The sequence below is a fragment of the Mustela nigripes genome, chromosome 5, assembly GCF_022355385.1.
Source record: "Mustela nigripes isolate SB6536 chromosome 5, MUSNIG.SB6536, whole genome shotgun sequence".
Classification (NCBI taxonomy): Eukaryota; Metazoa; Chordata; class Mammalia; order Carnivora; family Mustelidae; genus Mustela; species Mustela nigripes.
The window spans coordinates 96,640,263-96,668,094 of record NC_081561.1 but is presented as its reverse complement, the minus strand read 5'-3'; the positions used below and the strand labels follow the sequence as shown (position 1 = coordinate 96,668,094).

Sequence of the window (27,832 nt, the reverse complement as noted above, 5' to 3'; positions counted from 1 at the left end):
TCTACTTAAATACTGCGTTATTTCCCAGTGAATGTATTCACTTCGTAATTGAGGATTTTCAAGTTTGATGTTGTAATACTCACACACATCGTTAGGTGGCAATGTACAGCTACTTAGCAAAATGGGTATCTGATTTCATTTTAAAATAGTAATGGAGAATGAATTACTATTCTTTTGTTTTCTTCTCAGCCTTTTTCTGTCTGCCAATATATATGCCACTTATAAAATAGCTGATATATTGTATGCCTTACAAATTAGTTTTTGTTCTTCAATAAATTAGTTGAGTTTTCTTACTAAGTCTTTTTTCTTTTTTCTTTAATAAATAGGTGGGAAATATACCAAGAGTGATTTCAAGGAGTATGAAAAAGAACAGGATAAACCGTCTAATTTAGTTTTGAAAGATAAAGTAAAGCCCAAGCAGGAGTATCCTTTACAAGAACCAATTAGCTGCTGTGGATAGACTATCTACTCTGTACATCTATCTACACAGTAGAGTACTGTGTAATATGTTAAAAAAGTCACAGTCTGTAGAAGACAAGGTTTCTAAATCTGGTGGTTTGTGAAGACATCATTTAGATTATTGTAGTCCTTTTTCACCATCTTACATATACTTTTCTTTCTTTGGTATATTCTCTAATGTATGAAGAAGGTTAGGGTTGAAAAAAATCTCTGGCCTAATTCTTTTCCCTCCTTACTCTTAGGTTAAGATTAACACTTACTCTGAAATCTTAGGTAAGATTCATATTTTGTATATAATTGTAATGTTTTAAATTTCTCATACTCAGATATTTTCTTCATATAGGTACGCTAAATTCTTGGTGTTAACCTTTTGCATAATATTTAACTTCTTTGGAGATGGTGAATATGTAGATTAATAAAATCCTGTTGTTCTCTTACATGATTAGGTTGCTTCTTTCTGCTTAGTACATTGTCAGTCCAGCAACAAATATTTATTAGGCTCATATTTGTATGCAAGAGTTGGTTTTTTAGGATTAAAAAAATCCATTGACTTGACCATTTAATTTAGGTGCTTCCAAGTTTTAGGTTGAGACAAGTAAAAATCAATGAGACATACTATTTACATTATGTCATTTTAATTTGTTCATTGATATTCTCATTATAAATCTATCACTCTACACATTGCGAAAGTGATGATTTTGTGATTCTTTCTGGTAAATGGTTTCTTTGTTTCCTAATTTCTGTTGATGTTTTAGGGATTCTCTTTTCCCACACTGTCTTAGATATTTCTTTTCCAAGTATTCATCAAGGAAAGATGAATATCAGGTTGACTTATTATATACTCATTTTAAAAAATGTGTTGACTGTCTATAATGCATAAAGCATTGTAAGGCATAAGAGGTGGATAAAGTCTGAATTGTACTGACCTGAGGAGGAAGCTTTCACATGTAAGCACACCAAACAGTGAACAAAGATTTAGTCTAAAAAGATGAACAGTAGGGTGGATGTGATTGAAATATTAAAATTATAAAAGGTCTGGATAGAATACACTTGAGATTTATTTAACAGATCTTTGAAATTAAATTTAGGCTAGCCACTGGGGTGCTTGGGTGGCTCAGTCGTTAAGCTGCTGCCTTCGGCTCAGGTCATGATCCCAGGGTCCTAGGATCTAGCCCTGTATCTGGGTCTCTGCTCAGCGGGAAGCCTGCTTCTTCCTCTCTCACCATTCCGCCTCCTTGTGTTCTCTCTTAGTGTCTCTCTCTCTCTCTCTGTCAAATAAATAAATAAAATCTGTAAAAAAAAAAAAATTAAGCTAACCATTAATAGCTGCAGCTGGCAGATGTGTAGGGCAAATAAAAGGAACACAAGGCGATGTCTTTTGTCTTTCTCTCATAGAAGTAAGTAGTCCAGGTTGAAAAGAATGAATATGTAGTCATAAAATGTTTTAAATTCAAGGTGATAGATTACTGAAAGTTAAAGAAACCAGGCATGTTGGAAAATAAATCTGTAGCCCAGTACTATCCACTAGAACTTTCTACAGTGGTGGAAAATATGTCCACCCTCCAGTGTAGCTACTAGCCCCATGTGGTTTTGAGCATGTGAAAAGGACTGAGCAACTGGATTTTTTTTTTTTTTTTTAAGATTTTATTTAAAATTTGGGTGGTTCAGTGGATGGAAGCCTCTGCCTTAGGCTTAGGTCATGATCTCAGGTCCTGGGATTAAGCCGCACATTGGGCTCTCTGCTTGGCAGGGAGATTGCTTCCTCCTCTCTCTCTGCTTGCCTCTCTGCGTACTTGTGATCATTGTCTGTCAAATAAATAAATAAAATCTTTAAAGAAAAAGATTTTATTTATTTGACAGGCAGAGATCACAAGTAGGCAGAGAGACAGGCAGAGAGAGAAGGAAGCAGGTAATAGCCATTCACATACACACATAATTGAAACAGAAATGCCATGGTATTTTTATTAGGTGCCATCTTCTCTGTTTTCTATTCTACCTTATTACAAAATGCTGGCTGTGATGCACTAAATGGATTTTGGACAGAAGGAGCTGCATGTGTACAGCAGCACAGGAAGTGAGATCCTGGGCAAGGGCTGTTGGATCCGTACCTGAAAAGGAGAGGCTCCAGAAGCTACTCTGGAAGCAGTGTGATGTAATATAAAGGAGAAAAGAAGTTAGAGATAATGAAGTAGGAATAGGATATGGTGCAGGCTGACTGGCTGTCTTTAGTCATCTTGTGAAAAGCCAAGCCTGTTCCATGTTACATAGAAGTGAGACGTCCCAGAGGAAGGCATAGGGCTTCGGCGTTGTGAAAACAGACCCAACAATGCTAGTCCTGAGGGAAGCGTGTCCGCCATTCCTCTAGTTGCACATGCCTCTAAAACAGCTCGCATGTTGGGCTTCCTCCAAAGCTGTTTTTTTTTTGAAAACCGCTATTCCGGCCCTTGTCAGCCTTCCTCAAATAATTTGAGATTATTTTCAACAGAGAGTGCAACAGTTTTTTATTTTCTCTTATTCCAAAACATAATAGTATATTAGAGAAAATGCCTCTGAATTAAAACATATTACCATAACTTTTATAACACATTTATGTGTGGGCTTCTGGGTGGCTGAGTGGGGTAAGCCTCTGCCTTCAGCTTAGGTCATGGTCGTAGGGTCCTGGGATCGAGCCCCGCATCGGGCTCTCTGCTCAGTGGGGAGCCTGCTTCCCCCTCTTCTCTGCCTGCCTCTCTGCCTACTTGTGATCTCTGTCTGTCATATAAAAAATTAAAAAATCCTTAAAAAAATAGCACATTTATATGAAGTTAAGACAGGATTCACTCACGTCTATAAATGTGGAGTCACTGTGTTGTATACCTGAAACTAACACAATATTGTATGTCAGCTACACTTCAACTAAGAAAAAAAAAATCCACTCACAGTTTACCTAGACAAATGATAGTTTTCTCATTGTTTCTTTCAAATCTTGATCTTTTATGTTTTGTAAAGTTACGATTACCATATGGTTTAGACAATTTTTATTTCAAGCTTTTTCCACATTTAATTTTTCATAGTCAATTTTCTGGGTGTTTTTGTAACATTCATTTATCATTGCTAGTAACTTCTTTGTAATAATATATCTTGTTGAAGTATATTTAAGAATGTCTTTATTACTAGGCTTTTGTTACTCTCAGTTTCTGTTATAAAAAGTAATTGTTATGTATACCTTTATTTAACTTATTTTAACCTTTTATAAATTCTTCCTTCAATTTAAATATGGCTGTTGTGAGGCCTTGCTAAATATTCTCCTATAGAATTGAACTAACTAGTACTTGAAAAGAGAGGTCACATGAATGTCTTTTATCTCCTGTAGCTCCTCTGTCATTGGGGTTTGTAATATCTTAACTTTTTCCAGTGAAACATGTACTTCATTTTCTGAGTTTAAGTTTTTTTCATTATTGACAAATAGGTTTCCTTATTTTTTATGGCTGCTTAAATTTTCATTTGTGAATATAGGTTTCTTTGCCCCCTGGTTTTTGTTTTTGTTTTTTTTTGCCCACTCACTTGCCAGTTGTTAATTGTTTACTTCAGGACAGGGTCCTTCCCATTTTTCCCCGAAAGAAAATATGAAGTAGTTTTGTTTCAGAAATAAGTTCTATGCTCGTGAGGTGTTTTTTGCTTTAAAAAATTACCTTTAGCCTCATGGCCTCCTTCGTTTACCAGATTCTTACGTTTTGTTATATTATCAGTGTCAGTTCTCATGTCTGTCCTTAACTAGTTGCTGCAGTGCAAAATATGATCTTGTGCTAGATGAGCAAGCAGAAGATTCAAAATCAAGTCATTCACACACAAGTAAAAAACACAAGAAGAAAACTCGTCACTGCTCTGAAGAAAAAGAAGATGAGGACTACATGCCAATCAGAAATACCAACCAGGTACTTGTAATGTCCAGCCTTAGCTGGAGAGAGAGAAATATTTCATCCCTCTGTAAATTATTTCTTAGTGGCATAATATAGGGGGTGCGGATATAGTTCTGAGCAGGGTGGTTATGTTCCTAACTCTAGTACATAGAATGGTTTCTCTGGGGTAAGGGACTTGAGTGTTCAAGAATATAGATCACAAATGGTAAAAGATTGTCTTCAGAGTAACTTAATATGTCTTCAGAGTAACTTAATATTGTCTTCATTCAGTTCCATATTGTGAAACGAGTGATTTCTGAACCTGTGGATACTTACTTACTCTCATCAGAAGCAAATGTGGTGCTGAAAAAGTGCTCATTTTAACTTATCACCTAGTGTTATGGATAGTGCTTATAGCTCTTGAAGTTTTTTTTCCTTTATTTTTTATTATTTTTATTTTTTAAAAGATACTTATTTTCAATTATTTATTTATTTATTAGATTTTTTAAAAAGGTTTTATTTATTTATTTGGCAGACAGAGATCACAAGTAGGCCAAGAGGCAGGCAGAGAGAGGAAGGGAAGCAGGCTCTCTGCTGAGCAGAGAGTCTGATGCAGGGCTTGATCCTAGGATTCTGGGATCATGACTTGAGCCGAAGGCAGAGGCTTTAACCCACTGAGCCACCCAGGTGTCCCCATTTATGTATTTTTTAAAGATTTTACTTATTTATTAGAGAGAGAGTGCACAAGCAGGGGGAGTGTCAGGCAGAAGCAAAGGGAGAAGCAGGTTCCCTGCAGAGCAGGGGAGCCCAATACAGGCCTCGATCCCAGGACCCTGAGATCATGGCCTGAGCCAAAGGCAGTTGGTTAACCAAGTGAACCACCCAGGTGCCCCAAGATTTTTATTTATTTATTTGAAAAAGAGAAGGTGAGAGCAGGGGCAGGGGGAGAAGCAGACACCACTGCTGAGCAGGGAGCCTGATGCGGGGCTCGATCCCAGAACCTTGGGATCCTGACCTGAGCCAAAGGCAGACACTTAACTGACTCAGCTCCTTAGGAGCCCTGCTCTTGAAGTTTTAAGACCTGTGAAACATTTATGCCCTTCCGTATTGTGTATCTGAAATAAAAAGAGCACTCATAGTTAACTTGATCATCCCAAATGTATTCTTGAACAATACTTGTTCTTTTTTTTTTTTTTTTTAAAGATTTTATTTATTTATTTAACACAGAGAGAGATCACAAGTAGGCAGAGAGGCAGGCAGAGAGAGAGGAGGAAGCAGGCTCCCCGCTGAGCAGAGAGCTCGATGCAGGACTTGATCCCAGGACCCTGAGATCATTACCCGAGCCAAAGGCAGAGGCTTAACCCACTGAGCCACCCAGGCGCCCCACATGTTTTATTTTTAAAGATTTACTTATTTGTGTGTGTGTGTGTGTGTGTGAGAGAGAGAGAGAGAGAGAGAGAGAGGACCATCACAACAGGGGGAGGGAAAAGAGACAAGCAGACTCCCCACTGAGCTCAGAGCCTGACAGGGGGCTTAATCCCAGGACCCTGACATAGGACTTGAGCAGAAGTTGAAGTCAGACGGTTGACTGATTTAGCCACCCAGGTGCCCTAACAATACATTTTTGGAGACCATGGTACTAATAATTCCTCAAAGAAAACTGATTTTCTCTTAGGGAGAAGTCATTTCTAGCCTGTGTTTTGGCTCTCCATTAAATGAAAAGCAAATTACGTGATAGCTCCTTGCTTTTGTGTTACCACGGGAGGACTTTTGAGCTAGGCGTGGTGGGTAAAGAGATTTTAGTAGGCAGAGGTGAGAGGGAGAAAATTCAAGATGGGGGAATGGCCCATCAAGCAAAGACCCAGAGAAGGAGAGATGTAGTATGGTTGGCAAAATGCAGGATTGGCTCCGGAGAAGCGAGGTGTAAAGTTTCTGCACCACTAGCCATTGATGTGGCCTCCACAAGCTAACTAGCTTTCTGAGCCACAGCCGCCGATTTCAGTCTTATGTGAAATTGAGATTATACTTACCTCACAGGTATGTTGTTAAGATAAAGTGAAGAAGTATGTGTGTGCACACATTTTCTACACTGGCTGTTATTTTACTGTTAAAAATTACTGTGTTTTAAGTCAGAATAGTTTCTGTGGTAAGGCCATTCACTGGACTCATTTCAATTAATTTGTTTCTTTTCAATATTTAGGGATTGCTTTAAATAATTTTTTGTGTTTTGTAGTTATAAAAATTTGTTGTATGCTTCCAAAGTATAATCTACGAAGTGGTATGTGCAGAGAACCTAGATTCTGTCCCTGCCCTGCCCCCTTTCTTCTGCCCCCCAAGGTAACTGCCCAGTGTGCTTCATGGATTGTTCTTCACTTTTAAAAAATTTCAGCTGATTTGTATTTTATATATATTCTTAGTTTCCTCTATTCTAGATAGTATGTATTCCTACTCCTTGGTGTTAGCCTGTGGACCTTTTTCCACAGCCTTTTTGCTATTTATTTTATTATTATTATTATTATTTTTAAAGATTTTATTTATTTATTTGACAGATAGAGCTCACAAGTAGGCAGAGAGGCAGGCAGAGAGAGAGGGGGAAGCAGGCTCCCTCCTGAGCAGAGCATGCGGGGCTCGATCCCAGGACCCTGGGTTCATGACCTGGGCTGAAGGCAGAGGCTTAACCCACTGAGCCACCCAGGCGCCCCGCCTTTTTGCTATTTAAAGAGTCCCATCTTTAATGCACCGCCATAAGCGTGTAAGTCACACCTTTACTCTGTTACTCAGTTCTCCCAACTAAGACGCACATGCCTCAGTGACAGCTAGTGGCATCTGTGTGCTTGACAATGTGAAGTGGATACGATTTTCCCCATTTTACAACAGGGTGAAAACTGAAGAGTTTAAGTGACTTTCCCGGTTTTTCAGAGCTGATGAGTAGCAGAGCCACAGTGTAAATCCAGACTTGCACTCCTAGCCATTGCTCTGACCTGGAGTACATTCTGGTAGTTTTCTCCCCTAAATTCTGTTGCTATCCTACTAAAATTTGTCTCCTAGTGTAATATTCCAGTGTGATCTAACTGGCATGTCTCCCTCTTAATTTTTGTACTGTATTGGTTTAGTCTAAGACCACCCCAGTCTTTTGAAATAGTGGCTACGTCACATTTCTATGAATATTTAACACGTTTTCCACTAGAATTCCTTTTCTCACCCCCTGCATCACCCCCAACCACCGTGCCGCGTGTTGCTTTTAGCTACGGCTTCTCATCCTGTACTTGTACATAGAATTTTCAGTGAATTTAGGTGTGAGATACATATTGGTGTATTTGAAATAACCAGAGGTCTAAAAAATCCAAAATCTGGCTGCATTTTAAGTATGTGTTTCCCCCTTCTTTTTGTACATCTTTTTTATCCTGCTGTTTGATTACTTAAAACTTTACAATAGAAAATATTTTTCTTTTTTGGCATGGAGTAAAAGCCATTAAGTAGTCTTTGGGGGGAATGTTGTTAGAATTAAAAAAAATAATATTAAATTATTTGGCAGTTATAAAATTGTTAAGTTCCAAATAATAATCTCTTAACTTATTTCTCCCCTCAAAGCAAATTTTTTTTGTCTTATACTTTGATTTAACAATACAAGTACACTAATTTTCTTTTTCTTCCCAATGAAATAGCATCTGTATTTAAGATTTTAGTGGGCCCAATTTTTTGTCTTATTATTCTGGTTTTTATCCTTTTGATTTCAGTCTCAAAAATATAATTCTTTAAAGGGAATTTTCAGTACTAGTTCATCCTCAAATGTAGCTCAGGTTTTCCTGTTTGTTGGTATTTTGCTTGGTGAGCCTAGTTTCCTAAGAGTGTTTTAACTTATTTCTTCAAGTTCTTTGTTTTTTATTGAGTGACAGCCTCACTGTTCAATTTGAAAACTTCTCTGTTTAATTTTTCCACCTCATATCTTAATTCAGAGATGGTTACTATGTTGTTGAGGTTTGGGTTTTACTGGAGTTTCGGAAAGTGAGTTTTGGGCTGTGGGTTGCCTGGCGGAGAGGATGCATCCTGGTAGTCAGTTCTCCTCTGTGGCTTTCATAGGTGGCTATTTTCTTATAACTGGAGACTCTGTTTTTGCTGTCATTTTAATCAGTTAATGTTATTTTAGTGATTTAGATTTAACTAAGTCTTTGATTTAGTCCTAGAGACCTGAACAAGGATAGCTTTTAGTTTAGATTTTTTTTGGACTGCTTTACATGAAATCATTGGATAGGTTAAGGTGATTGCTTTAAATTGGCCACTTAAAAAAATAAATAAATTGGCTATTTTGTGGTGTTTCTTTCTTTCCTTTTAAGCCACATACTATTTTTGTCATTTTGTCTTACGACTAAAGGGTATAAAATGATAGAATTTTTTAAAGTTTGCACTGGAGAGGGCTGACAGCTCATCTAATTCATTGCCTTTCCCTTAGATGTAAAGATTTTGACCCCACAGGCCTGTGGCCTTTTATAGTTTAACGAGAGAGCTAGAATTTTAACATTATATTGATTCAGTCAGGTATGGGGTTTTTCATTGTTCTCTACCATCCCCTTTCAATTTTGTATGTCAAGTGACTGATCAGTTAAATTTTCTCCACCCTGTATAGATCTCTTGAGTTTCACTTTCCTTATTTTCTAGAATGAGGGTAATATTGTATTCCAGAAATACTTAGCACTGTGCTAGCACACACTTAAATGTGTATTCTAATATGGCTTCATCCAGCCTCCTGACCTTTTCCCCTTTGTGCACATGGTGCTGATTCTTCCTTTTCAGTTTTCACTTCCACTCCATGCATTAGCCTTCTTGCAGCCAATCCACAGCCAAACCCACTCATTCTTTGAGGTTAATCTCAAGTCCCAACTTCTCTATGAAACCTTCCCTGGTAAATCTAATCTCAAGATTATTTCTTGTTTGACACGTCTCTTAAATAACAAAGACCATTTTGAACCTAGAACTGCCAAACTTTAAAGTGTGTAGCTTCGAAAAATACTCCAAGTAGGAAAGGCTTTTTTTTTTTTTTTTTAAGATTTTATTTATTTGACAGGGAAAGGGAACACAAGCAGAGGGAGTAGGATAAAGAGGAGCAGGCTTCCTGCTGAGCAGGGAGCCCAATGTGGGACTCGATCCCAGGATGCTGGAATCATGACCTAAGCAGAAGGCAGACGCGTAACAACTGAGCCACCCAGGCACCCCAAGTAGGAGAGGTTTTAAGCTTTCAGTGCATTTCAGATTTTCACTTTCATCAAGTTTTTCAGAGAATTAAGTACTTTATAATCTTTTATCTCTTTCTGTTGTATTTTAAATACTCAAAGCACTTAAGTGCCTATTTGTATAATTACTGAAGATTTTATAGTTCTGTATCAGCCGTCTCTCCATTTTTGAAGTTTGTTACCTCATCTAATACAGGACTTAAGTAGACAGAATAGTACATAGATATTTACACTTTGTGTATGTTACAGGAAGCACAAAAAATTCTTTTATCTAGGGCTGTCATATATTGCTCGAAAGTAGTTGTTAAAGAGTTAAACCATTCCTCTGGGACTTTATAGAGTGAAAAGAACTATTGGGATTGTGCAGGAAGTCATGAAATGGTTTACAAAGTTGTATTCCACAAACACTGATTACAACAATCCTGTTAGATCTATTTTCACATGCTGCAGTCTCCATGCCAGGTGTAAGGTACAGTATCTAGACAGTATATGGAATAATTATGAATAGTTACGAATCCTTAAAACCCAGTCATTAACCATGGGTATTCATCACTCTAGATTTGAAACCTTGACATTTACATCTACTGTAATAATGTCTGTGGTAGATAGAGTTGGGAACCTTGGGAACTCAATCCTTAGGATTTTGCTTTCCTCTGAGAGTAATCTTTTAAGGAAGTTGAATTTTATGAACTGTCTCTTTAAAGAGCAGTGGCTCTGGTCTCTTTTAGATTTCAGCCACTTGCTGAGATTCTCATTGTATTTTATTTATTTTTTAAAGTGGGCTCCATGCCCAGGGTGGAGTCCAAGGTGGGGCTTGAACTCACGACCCTGAGATCAAGACTTGAGCTGAGATCAATAGTCAGATGCTCAACAGACTGAGCCACACAGGCTCCCCTGAGATACTCATTTTAATTAGGGATAGAATACAAAGAGAAATAGAATTGTTGTAACTAGCTCTCTTCATATAGGAAAATTATTACTGTTACTTAATTAGTAACAGTAACAGGCTCACCTGCTTAAGATTCTCTCCCTCTACCCCTCTCCTCTCTCTGTCTCTGTCTTTCTCACCCCCTCTAAAAAAGAAAAAAAAAAGTATTTAATGTATCTACTCTGTTGGCCCATTGTTTCTTAACTCATTTTTAAGAAATATGTAAATAGAGGATTTTATTTGTTTATTTATTTATTTTAAGACTTATTTATTAGAGAGAGAGTACATGCATGTAAGCGGGGAGGGGCAGCGGGAGAGACTCTCAAGAAGACTCCCCTCTGAGGGTGGAGCCTGACCCCAGTCTCCGTCTCCTGACCCATGACATCGGGACTTGAGTCAAAATCAAGAGTCTGATGCTTAACCAACTGGGCCACCCAGGCATCCCAAGAAATGATTTTAGTAAAACACATATATCAGCCTAATGTAAACAAGGAAAATATATTGAAGATTTGGAGAGAAGCTGTTAAAAAATAAACACTTTAAAAATAATCACTCAGGCGCCTGGGTGGCTGTTGGTTAAGCCTCTGTCTTCAGCTCAGGTCATGATCTCAGGGTCCTGGGATCGAGTCCCACATCGGGCTCTCTGCTCAGCAGGGAGCCTGCTTCCCCCTCTCTCTCTGCCTACCTCTCTGCCTACTTGTGATCTCTCTGTGTCAAATAAATAAATAAAATCTTTAAAAAAAATAAAAATAATCACTCAGACCAAAGTATTCAGTGTTTTCTTTTTAGACTGATTGACTTGTCTAAAGCCTCTTCTGTCCATGTTATTTAAATGTCTTCTTTTTAGGGTTTTTATGGGAATTTTAGTAATTCCATTGCTGATCAGTTGGGGGAGTAGAGAAGGGGGAGGTAGAAAGGTGACTAGCCACAGCCAGAATTGTTGGTATTGTGATTTTCTCTAAACACTTGTTCTGATTTCAGTTCTTTGTTTTGGGATCTGATCCTTCAGTTCAGCTGAAGTAGTAGATAGAAAGCAATGATATTGATAAGAAAAATGATTAAGTCTTTCTGAGTTATTTTTGCTAATTTAGAAGGTTCTCAGCATTAGTGGTAGTGTTCAAATTTGAGCTGTTACAGCTGCTTGGTATGGTAGACTTTCTGAATTTTATTAATTGACAGTACCTACAAAATGATTATTTTATGGATTCACTTGTAACTCTCTCTCCATTCCTTTGACAGGATATCTATAGGGAGATGGGGTTTGGTCACTATGAAGAAGAGGAAAGCTGTTGGGAGAAACAAAAGAGTGAAAAGAGAGACCGACCTCAAAACCGAAGTCGTAGCCGATCTCGAGAAAGGGACGGCCACTACAGTAATAGTCACAAATCCAAATACCAAACCGACCCCTATGAAAGAGAACGGAGTAAAAAGAGAGACCGAAGTAGGAGTCCCAAGAAATCCAAAGATAAAGAAAAATCTAAGTACAGATGAAAAATGAAGAATCAGACCTGAGTGGCTAATGTACTTACTGTTGTCTAATGTAGAACCTCAGATATTCAAATTTTGTGTCAAAGCCCTTAAAGACTCTGCTCATTTTTTTTTTTTTTTTCATCCTAGGGTTATGGCCCCTTTCAATTGATTCTGATTGTATAGGGCACAGAAAGACTATAAAGAACTGAACATTTTTGGGGGTATACTTTTTTACACTAATTTTATTGTTATACATAAATAGTAGTCTTCATTTTTAAAGTCTTTCACATTTCCCACTCTTCTTTTTTTTAATGAAATATTTCATACTTAAAAATTCACAGACATGTATATATAAGGTATAAAGAATAGTAAATATTTGTGTGCCCATGAGCCAGCTTAAGAAATAGAAGATCACCTGCATTTTAGAAACCCTCTTTGTGCTTTCTCCTCAAGTGATGATTATTCTGAATTTTGTATTTGTCATTCTTTTGCTTGTTACAGTTTTACAACAGTGTATGTATTAAAAAATGCTAAATTTTGTATGTTTTTGAATTTTATATGTGGCATAATGTATGTTTACTTCTGTGACTTGCTTTTTCAACTTAGTATTTCTTTAGAGAGTCATTCATTTTTATTGCTTTATTGCATCATATGAATAGACCACAACTCTCCCATTCTGTTAATGAACATTTGGAGTTGTTGGTTTGTTTTTGGTTTTGCTGTTGCAAACAGTGCTGCTGTGAACATTCTGTGTCCGGGAGTGATATTGCTCGCTCGTATGATGTGGATATCTTCATCTTTACAAGATAATGCCAAATATATTCTGCAGTAGCTGAACCAGTTTATTCCCAGACCAGCGCTATGTGAGTTACCTTTGTTTTACACCATCTTGAATACTTCTTAGTTTCAATCTTAAATTTCACCAGTGTAGTGGATGCTTAGTGGTACCTTCTTGTGGTTTCCAGGAAGGAGGTTAATATTATTCTTATATTTGTTCTTCTATATGTAACTCGTTATTTTTCTCTGGCTGCTTTTTTCCACCCTCTCCCCACCGCTGCCAGCTGCTTTTAACATTTTCTCTTTATCACTGCTATTGTGCAATTTGATTATAATGTGCTTGGTATAGTTTTTTCATGTTTCTTCTGCTGGGGCTGTTTCCCTACGGGTTTATGGTTTTCACCAAATTTGGAAAAGCTGTGGGTATTATTTATTTAGTTACTTTTTTCTGTCCCTCCCCTCCTCTCACTCCTTTCCCAGGACTCCACCGACTTGTATGTTAGGCCATCTGAGGTTGTCACACATTATACTGATGCTCCATCAGTCCTTTTCTCCTATTTCATAAATTGAATAGTTTCCATGGCTGTGTCCTCAAGTTCATTCATCTTTTCTCCTGAAGTATCTGATCTGTTAATCCCATCCAGTGTATTTTTCACCTTAGGTACAATATTTTGATTTTAGAAGTTCCATTTGGGTCTTTTTTATATCCTCCGTGCTTTATCTTAACAGGCTCATGCTTTCCTCCATTTTTTTTTTTTTTTTAACACCTGGAGTACATTAATAATAGCTGTTCTAATGTACTTGACCATTCTGTCATCTGTATCACTTCCGGTCTGTCTCTGTTGGTTAATTCCCCCCCCCCCCACACCCATTATTAAGTTGTGATTTACTTTGCATGCCTGGTAATTTTTAGATTTTATATTGCTGGATACTAGAGTTTTTGTGTTCCTTTAAATATATTGAGCTTTCTCCGGAACATAATTAAGTTACTTGGAAACAGTCTGATCCTTTTATAGCTTGCTTTTAAGTGTAATGAGGTAGGACCAGAAGAGCTTTTCAGGCTGATGTGGCCCACTACTGAGGTAACACCCTTCTGAATAATCTCCCTTTCGTTTAGTCTCTTCAGAGATTTCTCCTCTCTGGCTATTGGGAACGAGAACTATTGTGAGTCCTATATGAACTGGGTCCTAGGTTGTGCTGCCTACTCTCTCCTGGTGGGTCTTTTCCACCTTTGGGTGGCTTCCGCATGTGTATACACCAATGAATATTCAGCTGAAGACTGGGGCAAACCCTCTGCAGATCTGGAACTCTTCCTTCTGTATTTCCCTCCTTTTTCTAGTACTCTGCCCTACAAACTTCATCTTAGCTCCACCAACTCTCCCCCTCCCAGAGACTCCCAGGCTCTTTTGAATCACATCCCTGTCATAGTCCTACAGTGTGGAAACTGCACATCAGCTCAGGCAATTGTCGCTTTCTTGTTTTCCTTCTCTCAAGAATCACTGCCCTGCACTGTCTGCTGTCCAGTATCTGAAAAACTATGTAGTATATACTTTGTACAGGTTTTTAGTTGTTTAAAATGGGGAAAGTAAATCCTGGTCCTGTCACTTTCTTTTTGGCCCAAGTGGAAATCTCAGTATTTAAATTTGCATTTCCTAAATGCTAACAAGATTGAGCATTTTTTTCATATGTGTTTTATTAATTCCTGATGGCTCCCTCTGAAAAGTTTTACATGTCTTTTGCCCATTTTATGTGAAGTTACTGTCTTCTTACAGAATTTTATGGACTGTGGATACTAATCCATTATTACCATGAGATGTTATGAACATATTCTCTCAGTTTGTGGCTAATTTTTTCACCTTCCTATTGATGCCCTTGGAAGAGCACAAGTTACGAATTTCCCCTCAACTTTGTAATATGAAAAGCTTCATACATATATAGAAACACAAAAACAGTGAACATCCATATACCTTCCATCCAGATTTAATAGTCAATAACTCTTTGTTGTTGAACAGTTTGTAAGTAAATTGAAAATATCATGACCTTTCACTTTTCAGTATTTCACCATGCATTTCCTAAAATGCAAGCAAGCATCCTGTTTAATCACAATATTATTATCGCATTTGAGACAATTAATAATAAGGGCTCCTGGCTGGCTCCGTTGTTACAGCATGTAGCTCCATATCAGGCAGCCTGACAGTGGGATAGAGATCACTTAAAAAAGTAACAATAATCCTGTAATATATAACACATAGTCAATACTGGAATTTCCCTGATTGCCTCAGGAATGTCATTTTTAAACCCAAACTCAAGGTCCAGGCCTTGCATGTTGCTGTCATTTTGTTTTCTTAATCTAGAAGAATTTCTTACCCATCCATCCCACCTCTTTTTTTTTTTTTTTAAATGACATTGACTTTTTGAAGAGTTCAGGCCAGAATATTTCACAGAATGTTTCAGATTTGGGGAATTATTTGGTGGTAACTTCATGGTGTCTTCTAACTCTTCTATTTCCTATGAACTGGAAGTTAGGTCTAAATGTTTGATTAGAATTAGGATATATATTTAGGCAGAAACTTTTAAGTTGAATGTCAAATTTATTAGCCTTTCTCTGTGTGTTTTGTGATTTTTGCATTTTAAGATATCCTTAATAAAGATATTCTACATTCTAAAAGTTGTAAGTAAAGCTTTTTTTAAAAAAAATTTATTTGGAAATGAAAGAATGGTTTGGCATGAATAAATCTATCATTGTAATACAATGCATTAAAAGAATAAAGTGAAAGTGATTATTTTATACATTTAGAAAAGATATTGATAAAATTCAATACTCATGATTTTTAAGATACAATAGTAAGGCTTTGTTTTTCACATTTAACTCTTTATCTACATTGTATGTGTGTATGTAGATGGTTTGATATAATGAAAAAATATCACTCTAAAAAAAAAACATGGATACAACCAGTTGTCCAAAATCCATTAGTGAATGGTTCATCTATTCCCTGTTGATCTACCCTTCCACTTCTGTCCTATATGTTTCCATATATGTGTGGGTTTTGTTTCATGGGCTCTCTAGTCCATTGGTTTATTGTTTATCCCACTACCAGTATCAAACATCTACATTTCTGTGACTATAGAAAGTCTGTTTTTTTTCTTACAGATTTTATTATTATTATTATTATTATTATTATTATTTTATTTTTTTGACAGAGCAAGAGCGGGAATACAAGCAGGGAGTGGGAGAAGGAGAAGTAGGCTTCCTGCCTAGCAGGGAGCCTGAGCAATCCCAGGACCCCAGGATCATGACCTGAGCTGAAGGCATACTTTTGAAGGTTGAACCACCAAGATGCCCCTAGAAAGTATTTATTTAAGCAAGTTCCCCCACCTGCTTTATTAGTAATGCCTTTGCCTTTTTTTGTTGTTGTTTGTGTGCGATTTTGAAATCAACTTCCCTGGTTTCTCCAAGAATTCTGTTGGGATTTTAATTGCATTTGCATTAAAACAATAGGAACTTTCATGCAAAAAAACATCATAATATTGAATCTTCTTTTCATAAAAATAGCATAGCTCTAGTTTGTTCTTGAAACTTTTAAAATTTTCCTTACGGAATTTTTGCTCTTTTGTTGAATTTACTCCTGGTTTCTATACCTTTTATGAATAAGATTCTATTCTATTATAAATAGTATCTTTTTTTTTTTATAAGACTTTACTTATTTATTTATTTGACAGAGCACAAGTGGGAGCAGCAGGCTCCCCGCCAAGCAGGGAGCTGTATCCCAGGACCCTGAGATCATGACCTGAACCAAAAGCAGACACTGACCTGACCAAGCCACCCAGATGCCCCTAAATAGTATCTTTTAAACGTATGATTTTGTTTCCTGACCTATGAGGTCACACTCATCTTTCAACTTTTTATTTTGATATGATTTGAGATTTACAGAAACATTGCAAAAATGAAAATACAGAACACTTTGCTAATTCTCATGTCAGTTTTGTGCAGGGTCCATGCTAATCTCTGGTCCAATTCCAGTATATGTGCTACTGAAGTGAGTACACAAGTTAATGTTTTTGATCACTGCTCTTATATCCAGCCATTTTACCAAAGTCTTATATTTAGAATTGGTCTCTAGGGTTTTTGGGGTCTTCTATGGGGACAATAATGTTATTTGCAAATACACTGGTTTTTTTTTTTTTTCTTTTCTTTCCCCATTCAGAAGGTCTGAGATGCAACAGCCAAGTCTGTTGGTGGCTAAACCCTTTGTTTTTATCAAAAGTGCTTTTAATTCCCCCTTGCTCTTTAAAGTTCATTTTTTAATATACCCAGTTCTAAGGAGACAGTAATTTTTTTCCCCAGTGCTCTAAGATCCTAATGTTTTTTAAAAAGATTTTATTTATTTGACAGAGAGAGAAATCACAAGTAGGCAGAGAGGCAGGCAGAGAGAGAGGGGGAAGCAGGCTTCCTGCTGAGCAGAAAGCCTGATGTGGGGCTCAATCCCAGGACCCTGGGACCATGACCTGAGCCGAAGGCAGAGGCTTTAACCCACTGAGCCACCCAGGCAACCCCTGTTTGCAAATGTTTTCACCCAGTGTGCAGCTTGTCTTTTCATCCTCTTACAGAGTCTTTGCAGAGGAAAAGATTTTAATTTTTTTAAAGTTTAGTGTATCAGTTTTTTCTTTTACACACTGTGCTTTTGGTGTCAAGAATAAGAACTGTTTTGTCTAGCCCTAGATCCTGGGGTTTTCCTCCTACTTTTTTTTTCTAAAAGTTTCAGAGTTTTATATTTAAGTTTGTGATCCAGTTTGAGTTAATCCACTTGCTGGAGCACCATTTGGTGAAAAGTCTCTGGCTGCTATTTTAAGGGTTTTCTTTGTCTTTGGTGTGCCAGAGTTTCACCATGATATGTCTAGACACAGATTTATTTAAGTTAGCTTTCTTGGTATATCATTTGTCTCATGATTACAGTGCCTTATTGTATATTACGCCTGATGGCTTCAGATTTTTCATTATTCTGGAAGCTTCTCTGCCATTTTCTCTTCAAATATTGTCTCTTCCCTGTTCATTCTGTTCTTCCCTTCATAATTCCAGTCATTTTTTTTAGTGTCTCCTTCTTCTGTTCTTTGTATATTCACTTTCATGTTTTCCATATGGCTCATTCTGAGTAATTTCTTCATGTCTGTTTTCCAGGACACCCATTATTTCTTCATATAAGCCAGATATGCTATTTAACCCATCCACTGAATTTTTTTCCTTTTTTTCCCATTCACTGAATTTTTAATTTCAGTGATTCATTTTTAGAAGTCTGTTTGCTTCTTTTTCAAGTTCTCATGGTTATTTTATATTTCCTTTTTTCTTTAATCATTTATTTCCATTCATGGTTACTTTATACTGTGTTTTTGACAATTCCAATATCCTATGTCTCTTGAGAATTTAAATCCTTAGTTGTTTTTTTTTTTTTTCCTGTTAGCTCTTGTACATAGTGATTTCTTGTGTGTTTTCATTTTTTTAAAAAAATTGGGAATACGTAATTTGGGACTCCTAAGTTATCTAAATTGAGAATGCTTTTCTCCAAAGAGGATTTATATTTACATTTTAGGCAAATCACATAACCTGGAGCCACGCCATTTTGATTTCTTGGCTTATAGTTTCCATGGGCATGCATAGTATAGACCATGGTGAGAGTTAACAAAATATCAGGGGAAACAGTCTGTTTTAAGGTCTATTCCTGTCTCCATCATTGCAGGGCTGGGAAGATGCCTGCACATGTTCTTTTCTAGCCTAGACTTTCTCTAGCAGTGACCCCTTCTAGTCCCTGGCTTTAGGTTCCCAACTCCCTTAGGGCCCATTATCCTGGTATTCATTGACATATCTCGTCCCTGTGGTCTGAGGCCTTTACTACTTCGCCACGCCCACCCCCACACCCCACCAAGCTCTGCATGAATGCTGGTGGTTCACTTAACATTTTGTTAATATATTTTTGGGTCTTGAGGAAATCCCTGTCTTCCAATCTCATTGGTGTATTTAAAGTATGACTGGTATGATTGATCTGGCATGAGGGTGTTTTACAGGGGGCTGTTACAGTGGGGGTGGAGGGAGGTGACCGTATTTCCTATTTATTCTGCTTTACTTCTGGACATTTTCTCTGAACTCAGAACCAGGCTCCAGTAACACGTCTTAGTTGCTTTTGCTAAAACTGGGGAAAAAAGAACAAAATAGAGTAATCAAATTGTTTTTTATTAACAACAACAAAAAAGGTTATTTTTTTTAAAGGTTATTTTAAGGCTAAAATTGCCCACTCATTATAACTTTGCTGTGAAGTTTCAGGTCAATCTGTCTTACCTGTTGAATTTTCAAAGGTTTTGATCAGAACTAGCAAAAGCTAAAAGTAGAGAAGCCCTAAGGAGTCACAGCAAAAGAAAGAAATGTAAATAAGCTGCTACTTTCACAAGTGTCTTTAAATAACTTGGTTGTTTTTTAATTACTGAAAGATAGTTTTCCTATCTATGTTTTCCATGCATCATAAAAAATGTTTAATCTCAAGTTTGACATTTCTTCCCCACCTTACTGAGTCACAAAGAATGCATAATAGACAGTAAAATCGAAATCACAGAAGTCTTACCTTTCAGTGGCTGTTGCTATGAAACTGTTTTGATGGGAAATTTTAGAGAAGCTTGTGCTTCCTGTTGTTAAGTGATAGAATACGGAGATCCCCTTAATTTTCAAAATTGTCTATTTTTTAAAGCAAGTAATCTCAGTTATTGTGACTGGAACAATCTTCATTCTTACCCCATGTTACCCCACGCAGGGACTGCCCATTAGGTTTAATTTTGCGTTTGCTTTCTCTCTATGCCTTGTGCATCGAATGGGCAGATGGGGCAGGGCTTTTGAGAGATGTCTCCTGTGCAGGTAAAAGGCTATATGACTGGGACACCTGGGTGGCTCAGTCGTTAAGCGTCTGCCTTCAGCTGGGGTCATGATCTCAGGGTCCTAGGATGGAGTCCCGAGTCGGGCTCCCTGCTCAGCGGGAGGCCTGCTTTTCCCCCTCCCATTCCCCCTGCTTGTGTTCTCCTCTCTCTTCTCTGTCAAATAAATAAATCTTAAAAAAAAAAAAAAGGCTGTATGACTATTATTTATTTTGCCTTGGGCACTAGGAAGCTCGAGACACACAGGGGACTGCAGATAGGGTAACCTACTTTGTATAAGTAAACTATAGACGAAAAGAGAATTTAGAAAGGTGCTGCTTTGTTGTCGTGAATCTGGAACCAGACCACAGTGACCACTGGCTTCTGAAAAAGAGGAAAGTTTGGTTTTGTTTCCTCCAAAAGCAGTTTGGTCTGGCAGAGAGAACTTTGGGTTCTGGGCTTGAGAGCAGAGGCACGCCATGGAGGGGAGAGCAATGTGACGTTGTGGCTGAGGCAGAGGATGGTGGAGGTTCCCGGACATGGAAAGGGAGGAGGAAACCAGGATGGGAGTGTGCTGAGTGCAAGACTGAGAAACTAGGCTTTGATTTTCCAGGCAGTAGAAAATTAGAACTTGTTCCGGAGAAGGGAAGTGGTGCGTTGGGATCATTGGGGAGCTGTGGATAGGATCATCGTTGGGGATTGGCACCAAATCCCTTAGATGGCATTGTGTATGGTTCCTTCAACAATAGTTCCCAATCCAGATTCACATCAAAGCAGGCTTCCCGGAGGAGGTGATGTAGAAGCCAGAATGTGGAACGGGCATCACAGTGAAAATGTGTAAAAGTCATACTGTCCTGGCTACATAACCACTCATTTGGCCTTATAGGAAATAACTGGAATATCCTTGGAATGGTCACGGATAGACCAGCAGAGGTTAGCCACAGGCCCCTGGCCTGACTGGTCTGTTCACATCTGGCCCGCAGGAGACTGCCTCACACCAAGTGGAAAACCAGTCTTGCAAATTCTGCCACCTCAGCAGGTGGAAGTAAATATATTTTTAACTTTATCATAAATGTTGTTTCATAATTATGTTGATAACTATCTACTATTCATTCTCTGAAAACAAACTAAAGACACACATCCGTGGCCTTTTCTCCCGGCATGTGCTTATGGGAAATAATGTGCTGGGCCTCCCGGTAGAGTGCCCTGATCTTCAGGTCTGTCCTAGGTGTGCAGGCCCAGGTGACCCTGTGTCATGGGAGGACAGCGGCTCTTTGGCCCATCAGCCAACCCTCAGGCCCACGGACTCACCCGCCTGAGAGCTCGTCTGCCCGTCCTCCCATTCTGGAGAAGCAGGCTTAGCTGGGGAAATGGTGGCCATGGCTAAGATCTCGGAGAGGAAGGCGGTTTGGGGATTGAGGACTGTGTTCACTTCCTAGAGCTGCCATTACAAATGACCACAAACTGGGCGGCTTAACAAAACAGAAATTTGTTCTCACAGTTCTAGAGGCTGGAAGTCTCACTGTGTTGGCAAGGCCAGAAGGCCACACTCCCTCGCCGCTTCCTAGCTCCCGGTGGTGGTCCTTGGCTCACGGCTGTGACACTCCAATCTCCTCGTCCTCTGGCCTTCCCTGTGGCTCCTTTGTGTCTCTGCATGCAACCCTTCCTCTCCTTTCTCTGACCAACACTGGGTTTAGGGCCCAGCCTAACCCAGAGTAACAACCTTCCTTGATTACATCCGCACAGGCCCCATTTCCAGATAAATCACACTCACAGATATTGGAGATTAGGACTTGAGTGTATCTTTGTGGGGGCACAATTCAGCCCACTGTAAGCGGTGAGGTATTTGCAAAGTCCAAGAAAAGCCTCTGCAGCCCTTTGGCCAGAGGCCAGTGAAGATGCTGTGGAGAGAAAACCAGGTTGAGCCCTAGAGCCCAGGTTTCTAGATACGGGATGTCACAAGGGCTCAGATGTGACCACTTACCACCACAAACATTAGCCCAGGAGAAGCTGCCTTAGTTAACACGTGTATCGCCACTCATTCTTGGTCTTTAGCTTGGGTTCCTCTACCTGGTTTTCATAAACCTCATGCCTTTTGATTCATAGTCTTTCTTGTCATGGGGAGAGGGGGAGACCATCTCATATCTCCCTCAGGGCTTTTGTGAGAGAACCACAGAGTCCAGAAGAGGCAGGCTCTCCAAAGTCCCTGGTCATCCATAGAAGCTATGTGTCACAGCAGTTTTAGGAAGATTTTCCAGAATGCCAGCTTATTTAGGTTATAGAGATACAATCTTGTTCTCTAAGCAGAGAATGTCTCCAGGACCAAACACAGACGCATCTGAGCCCAGGTTAGCAAACCAGGCAGTAAACAGCAGGGCAGTGAAGTCAGCAGCCTGGGATGGAGAAGGAATAAAGGAAGTCTGCGAGGGCCCAGGCAGACATTATACTGGTGGTGGTGTTTTTGAGACCATCTGAGACCATCCGTTTTCCCAACCTGGTGGCTTCATTATGGCCCAGAAATGAAAATTATTTTGCTTAAGAAAATAAATAAATAAACAAGTGGGGCGCCTGGGTGGCTCAGTGGATTAAGCTGCTACCTTCAGCTCGGGTCGTGATCTCGAGGTCTTGGGATGGAGCCCCACTTCGGGCTCTCTGCTCAGCAGGAAGCCTGCCTCCCTCTCTCTCTCTCTGCCTGCCTCTCTGCCTACTTGTGATCTCTGCCTGTCAAATAAATAAATAAAATCTTAAAAAAAAAAAAAAACAAGAGAAAAGCCTGGGTGAAAGAACATATTTATTAATAATTCAGTTAATATAATTTAATTATATTTTATTGTTTAAAGATTTTATTTATTTGAGAGAGGGAAATGAGAGCACGAGCAGGGGGGAACAGCAAAGAGAGAGAGGGAGAAGCAGACTCCCCACTGAGCAAGGGGCCCAATGTGGGGCCCGATGTAGGGCTCGATCCCAGGACCCTGAGATCATGACCTGAGCTGAAGGCAGATGATTAACTGACTAAGCCACCCAGGTACCCCATTTAATTTTACTTTTTAAAATTAAAAGCCTTCTTGAAAAGTTTTTGAAGTTTTTCCTGAGTTGAGCTCTTTACTTCAAGAGTACCAGCCCTCTGGATCTTGCCAAGCTTCCCTGTGCCTCTAAGCCTACACCTAGACTTTCCTGCCACCTGGAATGTCCCAGAGAACTCAGACTAGCCTGTTGTCTTAAATCAGCTGAACCTTTTTTTCCTCCAGGAAGCCTCCTGTGCCTCTTCACAGAGTAGGGGTTCCCTCTTTGACAGACCTGCTAGTCCAGTGGTTCTCAGTCAGGAGCCCTTTTGCTCTCATGGGGACACTTCAATGTTGGGAACATCTGTGGTTGTCACAATGTGAGGATGGGTTGTGCTCCTGGGTGCTGGTGAGTCTGGAGACCAGAGAACGGGCCAAACATCCCCCAGGGGCCAGGATGGTCCCTGCACCCCAAAGAATTTTCCAGCCCCAAATGTCAGTAGCGCCAAGGTTGCGAAACCCTGCCCTAGGCTAACGTTTAGCACGTTACCATAATGTGACCATAGCCCTTCGCTTCCAGTCTTGCCTCCACCCGCACAGGGGCAGAAATGTTCCGTTGGTGCTGGTGCTCTCAGCCCGGTGCAGAGTGTGAAATGAAACTGGAATGTTCTTAACAGTCTTTGTTGCCTTGATCCCTGTAGCTAAGATCACATCTCAGGTGGAACTCAGAGGAATGATGCATAGATATTATTTAATAAACTACAGTTGTCTCAAGTGCACAATTGTTTTAAATTAGATTTAAAAAGCTGACCCCAGGGGCGCCTGGGTGGCTCAGTGGGTTAAAGCCTCTCTTCAGCTCAGGTCATGGTCTCAGGATCCTGGGATGGAGCCCCGCGTTGGGTTCTCTCCTTGACAGGGAGCCTGTCCCCTCCGCCCTCTTGGCCTGCCTCTCTGCCTACTTGTGATCTCTCTCTCTATCAAATAAATAAAATCTTAAAAAAAAAAAAAAAGCTGACCCCACACAGCAATGACAACTGCTTCTCCGCTTTGCTTCGTTGTCTGCTGTGGGCGTACCCATTCCTGTTGAGGACCGAGAGTGTTGTTTCCCTCGTCTCTGTAGCTCCCTGACCCTGTTTCAGTTTCTCCTGGATGTTAGACTTGGCCGTCATCACTTGCATGAATCCTATCCTCATTAAAGTTTGTGCTCAAAATAGTAACGACCGTCCACTGAGCAATTTGTAGGTGCCAAGGGCTGCTCTAAGCACTTTTCATGCATGGGTTAATTGAATTCTCCTCATACCCCATGACATAGATGTGATTACTATTCCCATTACCCAGATGAGGGAACTGAGGCACAGAGAGAATAAACCATTCATTTAGGTTTCCGCAGCTGGTAGGTGGCGGTCGGTCTGACTCCGAGTTTATGACCTGAACTATGATAATAAGCTTAGATCCTTTCTCATAGCATCCAGCAGACCACATTCCAGATCATGATTCGAGACCTGATTGTAAAAGACAAAACGTTACCACTTTAGAGGAAATACAGGAAAACAGATTTACAATTTCAGGATAGGGAGGACTTCTTAAACAACATTCAAAGGGCACAAATGTTGATGGAAAAGCCCACAGTTTTGACCGCACACAAGCTAAAATGTTTGCAGAACACCATAAACAAAGCTAAAGGACAAGAGCTGGGCTAGGCCCAGACAGCTGCGGCATACAGGCGAGCTAAGGGCTCGGCAGGAGACTCTGCGGAGGTGACCAGCCGCAGTAAGAAGAAGCCCCCAGGAAGCCGCATGGGCCGCGGAGGGAAGAAGAGGAAAATTGCCTGGCCGGTAAACTCAAAGCGATCCTCACGTTCCTCGCAATCCGGGAAATGAAAGTCAAAATAACCACAAGAAGGGCTGTAGCATTTCTTACCCATCGGATGGGCAGAAAGCAGAATGTGTCACCCTCCCGTCTCCTGGGGAGGAGTCCGATGGCGGAGGGTGGCTGTGAGCTGTCCAGCCAGCCCATCTCCTCTGCAGGCCCCAGGCCGCTGCTGTGAATTCCTCCAGGCCATGTTAGCTTCTGGAGAAAACCCGATACAGAGCAAGACTGTTCTCGGCGCTCCCCGAAGCTGTGGGGAGAGGGGAGGCCACTAGGCCCCAGGGCCCTGCCCTCGGTCCATTGCCTGGGCCTCCCCAGGCCACCGGGTCATCTCTCCGCACGCTTGAGTGCCCCTCCCGGAGAAGGGTCTGTCCCCACACTTAGGATACCCTGGCTCAACACCTGCGGGCCCTTCCTGAAAGCAAAGACCTCCTCCTCCTGCCGGGAGGGCCAGAGCAGGGCAGGTGCAAGGCCAGGGTAAGCAGAGGAGAGGAGTGGAGGGTGCCAGGCCTGCCCTCCCGCCCTTGTCACCCTTGTCAGGGTGCTCCTGGCTTCTGAGAGCTGTCGCCACCTGCCCTGTCCCCTCTGCTGTCTCATTTCCGTCTGTCATGAACACAGGCTAGTTTGGGGTCAGTGACATCCTCGTGAAGATCCTTACCTCGGGTAGACCCTATTTCTCATTCACTTGGGAATAAGCAGCCTAAACCATGGCTTCAAACTTTTGGCACCTTGAGTCGGGCAACTAAGTCATTTTAGCCTGTAAAGGACTCAGCCCAGGTTCCTCTGGATCCAATACCATCACAGGCCCATTCGGTTGGGGGTCCTTTTCTTAGAGGAATCACAATTTTTCTCGTCTACATAATGTCTCCAAGATTTCAGACACAGAATTCTGGGGCCTGTGCCTGATTGGTCGAGCAGGTTCAAACGTCTTTCTTTCCGTGGTGGGGGCGCCTCCGGTCCCTCTCCCCGGCACAGGCACTACTCTCCTGGGGTTGAACACAAATAGAGATCCTTGTTTCATTGCTCAGGCTGAGCTGGTGGTCCGTGCACAGCAGGGTGGCCCTCGGCCCGATTCTCAGAGAATTCCCTCCTGGCTTGGCCTCCCCACCATGACCTCTGAGCTTCTATAGGACTTGAATAGAAAATACTGTCTCATATGTTACTCAGCATAAGGATTTTTAGGTTTTTCCTAAAATGTAATACCAGGAAAATGTTTCTTTCATGGGGAAAGCGTGCATGCTTTATTCAGGATCTGACAGCGGAGAGGCCCCTGGTGACAGTATAGAGAGAGTTCTTGGGGAGCTCGGCGGTCCTGGATTTCAGTCCTGACCCAACCCCTTACTGAGTGAACTTGGGCAGTTGAGTCACCCTTTCTCACCCCAATGATCCTGTCTCAAAGCGGGAATAATGACCACGAGGCCATCAGTGGTTGTGGCACTAGGACACGGCGATGGAAGGCTCCCAGTGCAGTACTAACCCAGCCGTGGTTGTCCTTAGGAAGCCCGTTGTGCCAGGAAACTCCAAGCTGGAGCTAGTGCCCAGAGGAAGTGACTCTTTAAACTTAGGTTCTGACACCATGTTCGATTTTGTTCTAATCATTCTAAGTCATCTCTACCCTCAGCGTGGGGCGGGAACCTGCAGTCCCGAGATCAGGGGTCATGGGATCTACTGACTGAGCCAGCCAGGCACCCCCTGTTCTAATAATTTCTGATTGTACTTTGTTGGAAATGATCTTATTCCATCCATGTTTTAATGTTCTAAACTGCCTCACATCTTTTGTGGGAGACGGGGGCACCTGGGTGGCTCAGTGGGTTAAGCATCTGCCTTCAGCTCAGTAATACCCCAATACAAGCGAGAGTGCCCTGCGTCTGGGGACCAGCATTAATTTGGAGACTGGTTGAAAGCACTCCAAAAGAGCAAAGGATTGCGGGGGGAAATTGTGGGAATCGGGGAAATTGTGGGAATCCTGGCTTTCCTGTGCAGATCCTACAGTCCTAGGATCGAGCCCCACATCAGGGTCCCTGCTTGGTGGGGTGTCTGCTTGGTCCCTCCCCCTATTTGCTCTGTCTCTGTCTCTCAGATAAATAAATAAAATCTTTTAAAAAAGAAAAAGAAGAGCAGCAAATTCCAGTAAACTTGTGCCATTCCTGAGCTCTCAGATTCTAAACCCAACTTGACCAACTTGTCCACTGGGTGTCCTCAGGCAAGTCACTTTAGAGACCTGTCACTGTTGGGAGGTGGAGGTGGGCCACTTGTGATGCCTGTTTTCTGCTCTTACTCTGACCCCATCGGGCCTCCCCAAATGTAGGAAACAGATGCCAAGTTCAGAGTGTGCTGCCCCTGGCCGCTTGGCAGATGCCCTTGTCAGGTGGGCCCCCGGTCAGGCTCCCTGCTCCGTGGCTGGAGAAGCTGGCGCCGCCCCATCCAGAGCCACATCATGGACACTCCCCATCCTGATGCAGACGGAAGCCCATGCCCTGAGCCAGAAGGCTTCTGTGACTCATCTGGGACTCTGACATTAGGGCCAGGGTCCTTCTCTGCGCCCGGGCGCCTGGGCACCCCGAGCTGGTAGGCATTCCTGTTCTCTCCTGGACGCTCGTCATTCCTGCAAGCTCGTCCCTCCTGCACGCTTTTGTTCTGTGAAGTCAGGAGCACTGACCCTCCTCGGGAGCACCTCGGAGCAGATGCTCTTCTCCGCTGAAGGCCCGAGTGGAAACGTGGAGCGGAAACTGTGAGCGCGTTTGTTCTCTGAGTCTCTCCTGGCTTTCCTGTGCAGCCTGCCCGTGCCCTCAGAGAGATTGTTTTGCATGTGGTTGTTAAACTTTGATTCGGTGACTCATGCTGGGGCGAAGGCTTCACATCTGCCTCCCTCATTTGATTACTTTCTTCTTTCCTTTTTTTTTTTTTTTTTTAAAGCACAAAGCAAAACTACCTTGGCAGTTGAACGTGACTCTGGCATCCAGGAAGGGGAGCTTTGGCGTGAAGTGCCTCCTGATGGCAGTGTGGCCCAGCCAGGCTGTGTTCCCCCAGCTCCAGTGACGCCTGGCTAACTGGGAGGACAGTCGGGGCGCAGAGGGGAACTGGAGCCCACCGTGGGGGCTGGAGCTACGTGTTCTGCTGGTGAGTGCCTGCCCCAGCCATCCGTCATTGTGACAGGCCCCTTGCAGACTCCGGTCCAGGGGCAGAGGAGAGAGACAGTACTGGGGACGGGGGCAGGTTGGAGGGCTGTTCTTGGATTAGTTAGCATTATTTTGAGCAATTTCATTTCCTGTGTCTTACATGATGTTAAGCATGCAGAGAAAAAAAAATTAGATGAAATCCTTGCTCATT

The 27,832-nt window shown here is 41.2% G+C and overlaps 2 protein-coding genes and 1 pseudogene across 3 annotated transcripts in view; 2 read left to right on the top strand and 1 right to left on the bottom strand.

Annotated features, from left to right (window-relative positions):
- The window catches only part of PPIL4 (peptidylprolyl isomerase like 4), a 33,297-nt gene extending 20,777 nt beyond the window's left edge, over positions 1-12,520 (top strand). For both annotated transcript variants that reach the window (XM_059400921.1, XM_059400922.1), the window contains 3 exons: positions 327-423; positions 4,226-4,373; positions 11,733-12,520. In XM_059400921.1, coding sequence (XP_059256904.1) covers positions 327-423; positions 4,226-4,373; positions 11,733-11,984 — 497 coding nt within the window. In that variant the 3' untranslated portion in view covers positions 11,985-12,520. The remainder of the gene's footprint in view (positions 1-326; positions 424-4,225; positions 4,374-11,732) is intronic.
- A 4,166-nt stretch (positions 12,521-16,686) lies between these two features.
- Positions 16,687-16,785, bottom strand: LOC132018877 (U6 spliceosomal RNA; annotated as a pseudogene).
- A 10,080-nt stretch (positions 16,786-26,865) lies between these two features.
- Positions 26,866-27,832, top strand: part of ZC3H12D (zinc finger CCCH-type containing 12D) — a 28,494-nt gene continuing 27,527 nt past the window's right edge. The window contains exons 1-2 of the mRNA XM_059400919.1: positions 26,866-27,233; positions 27,419-27,622. The gene's annotated coding sequence lies outside the window, so the exon portion shown is untranslated. The remainder of the gene's footprint in view (positions 27,234-27,418; positions 27,623-27,832) is intronic.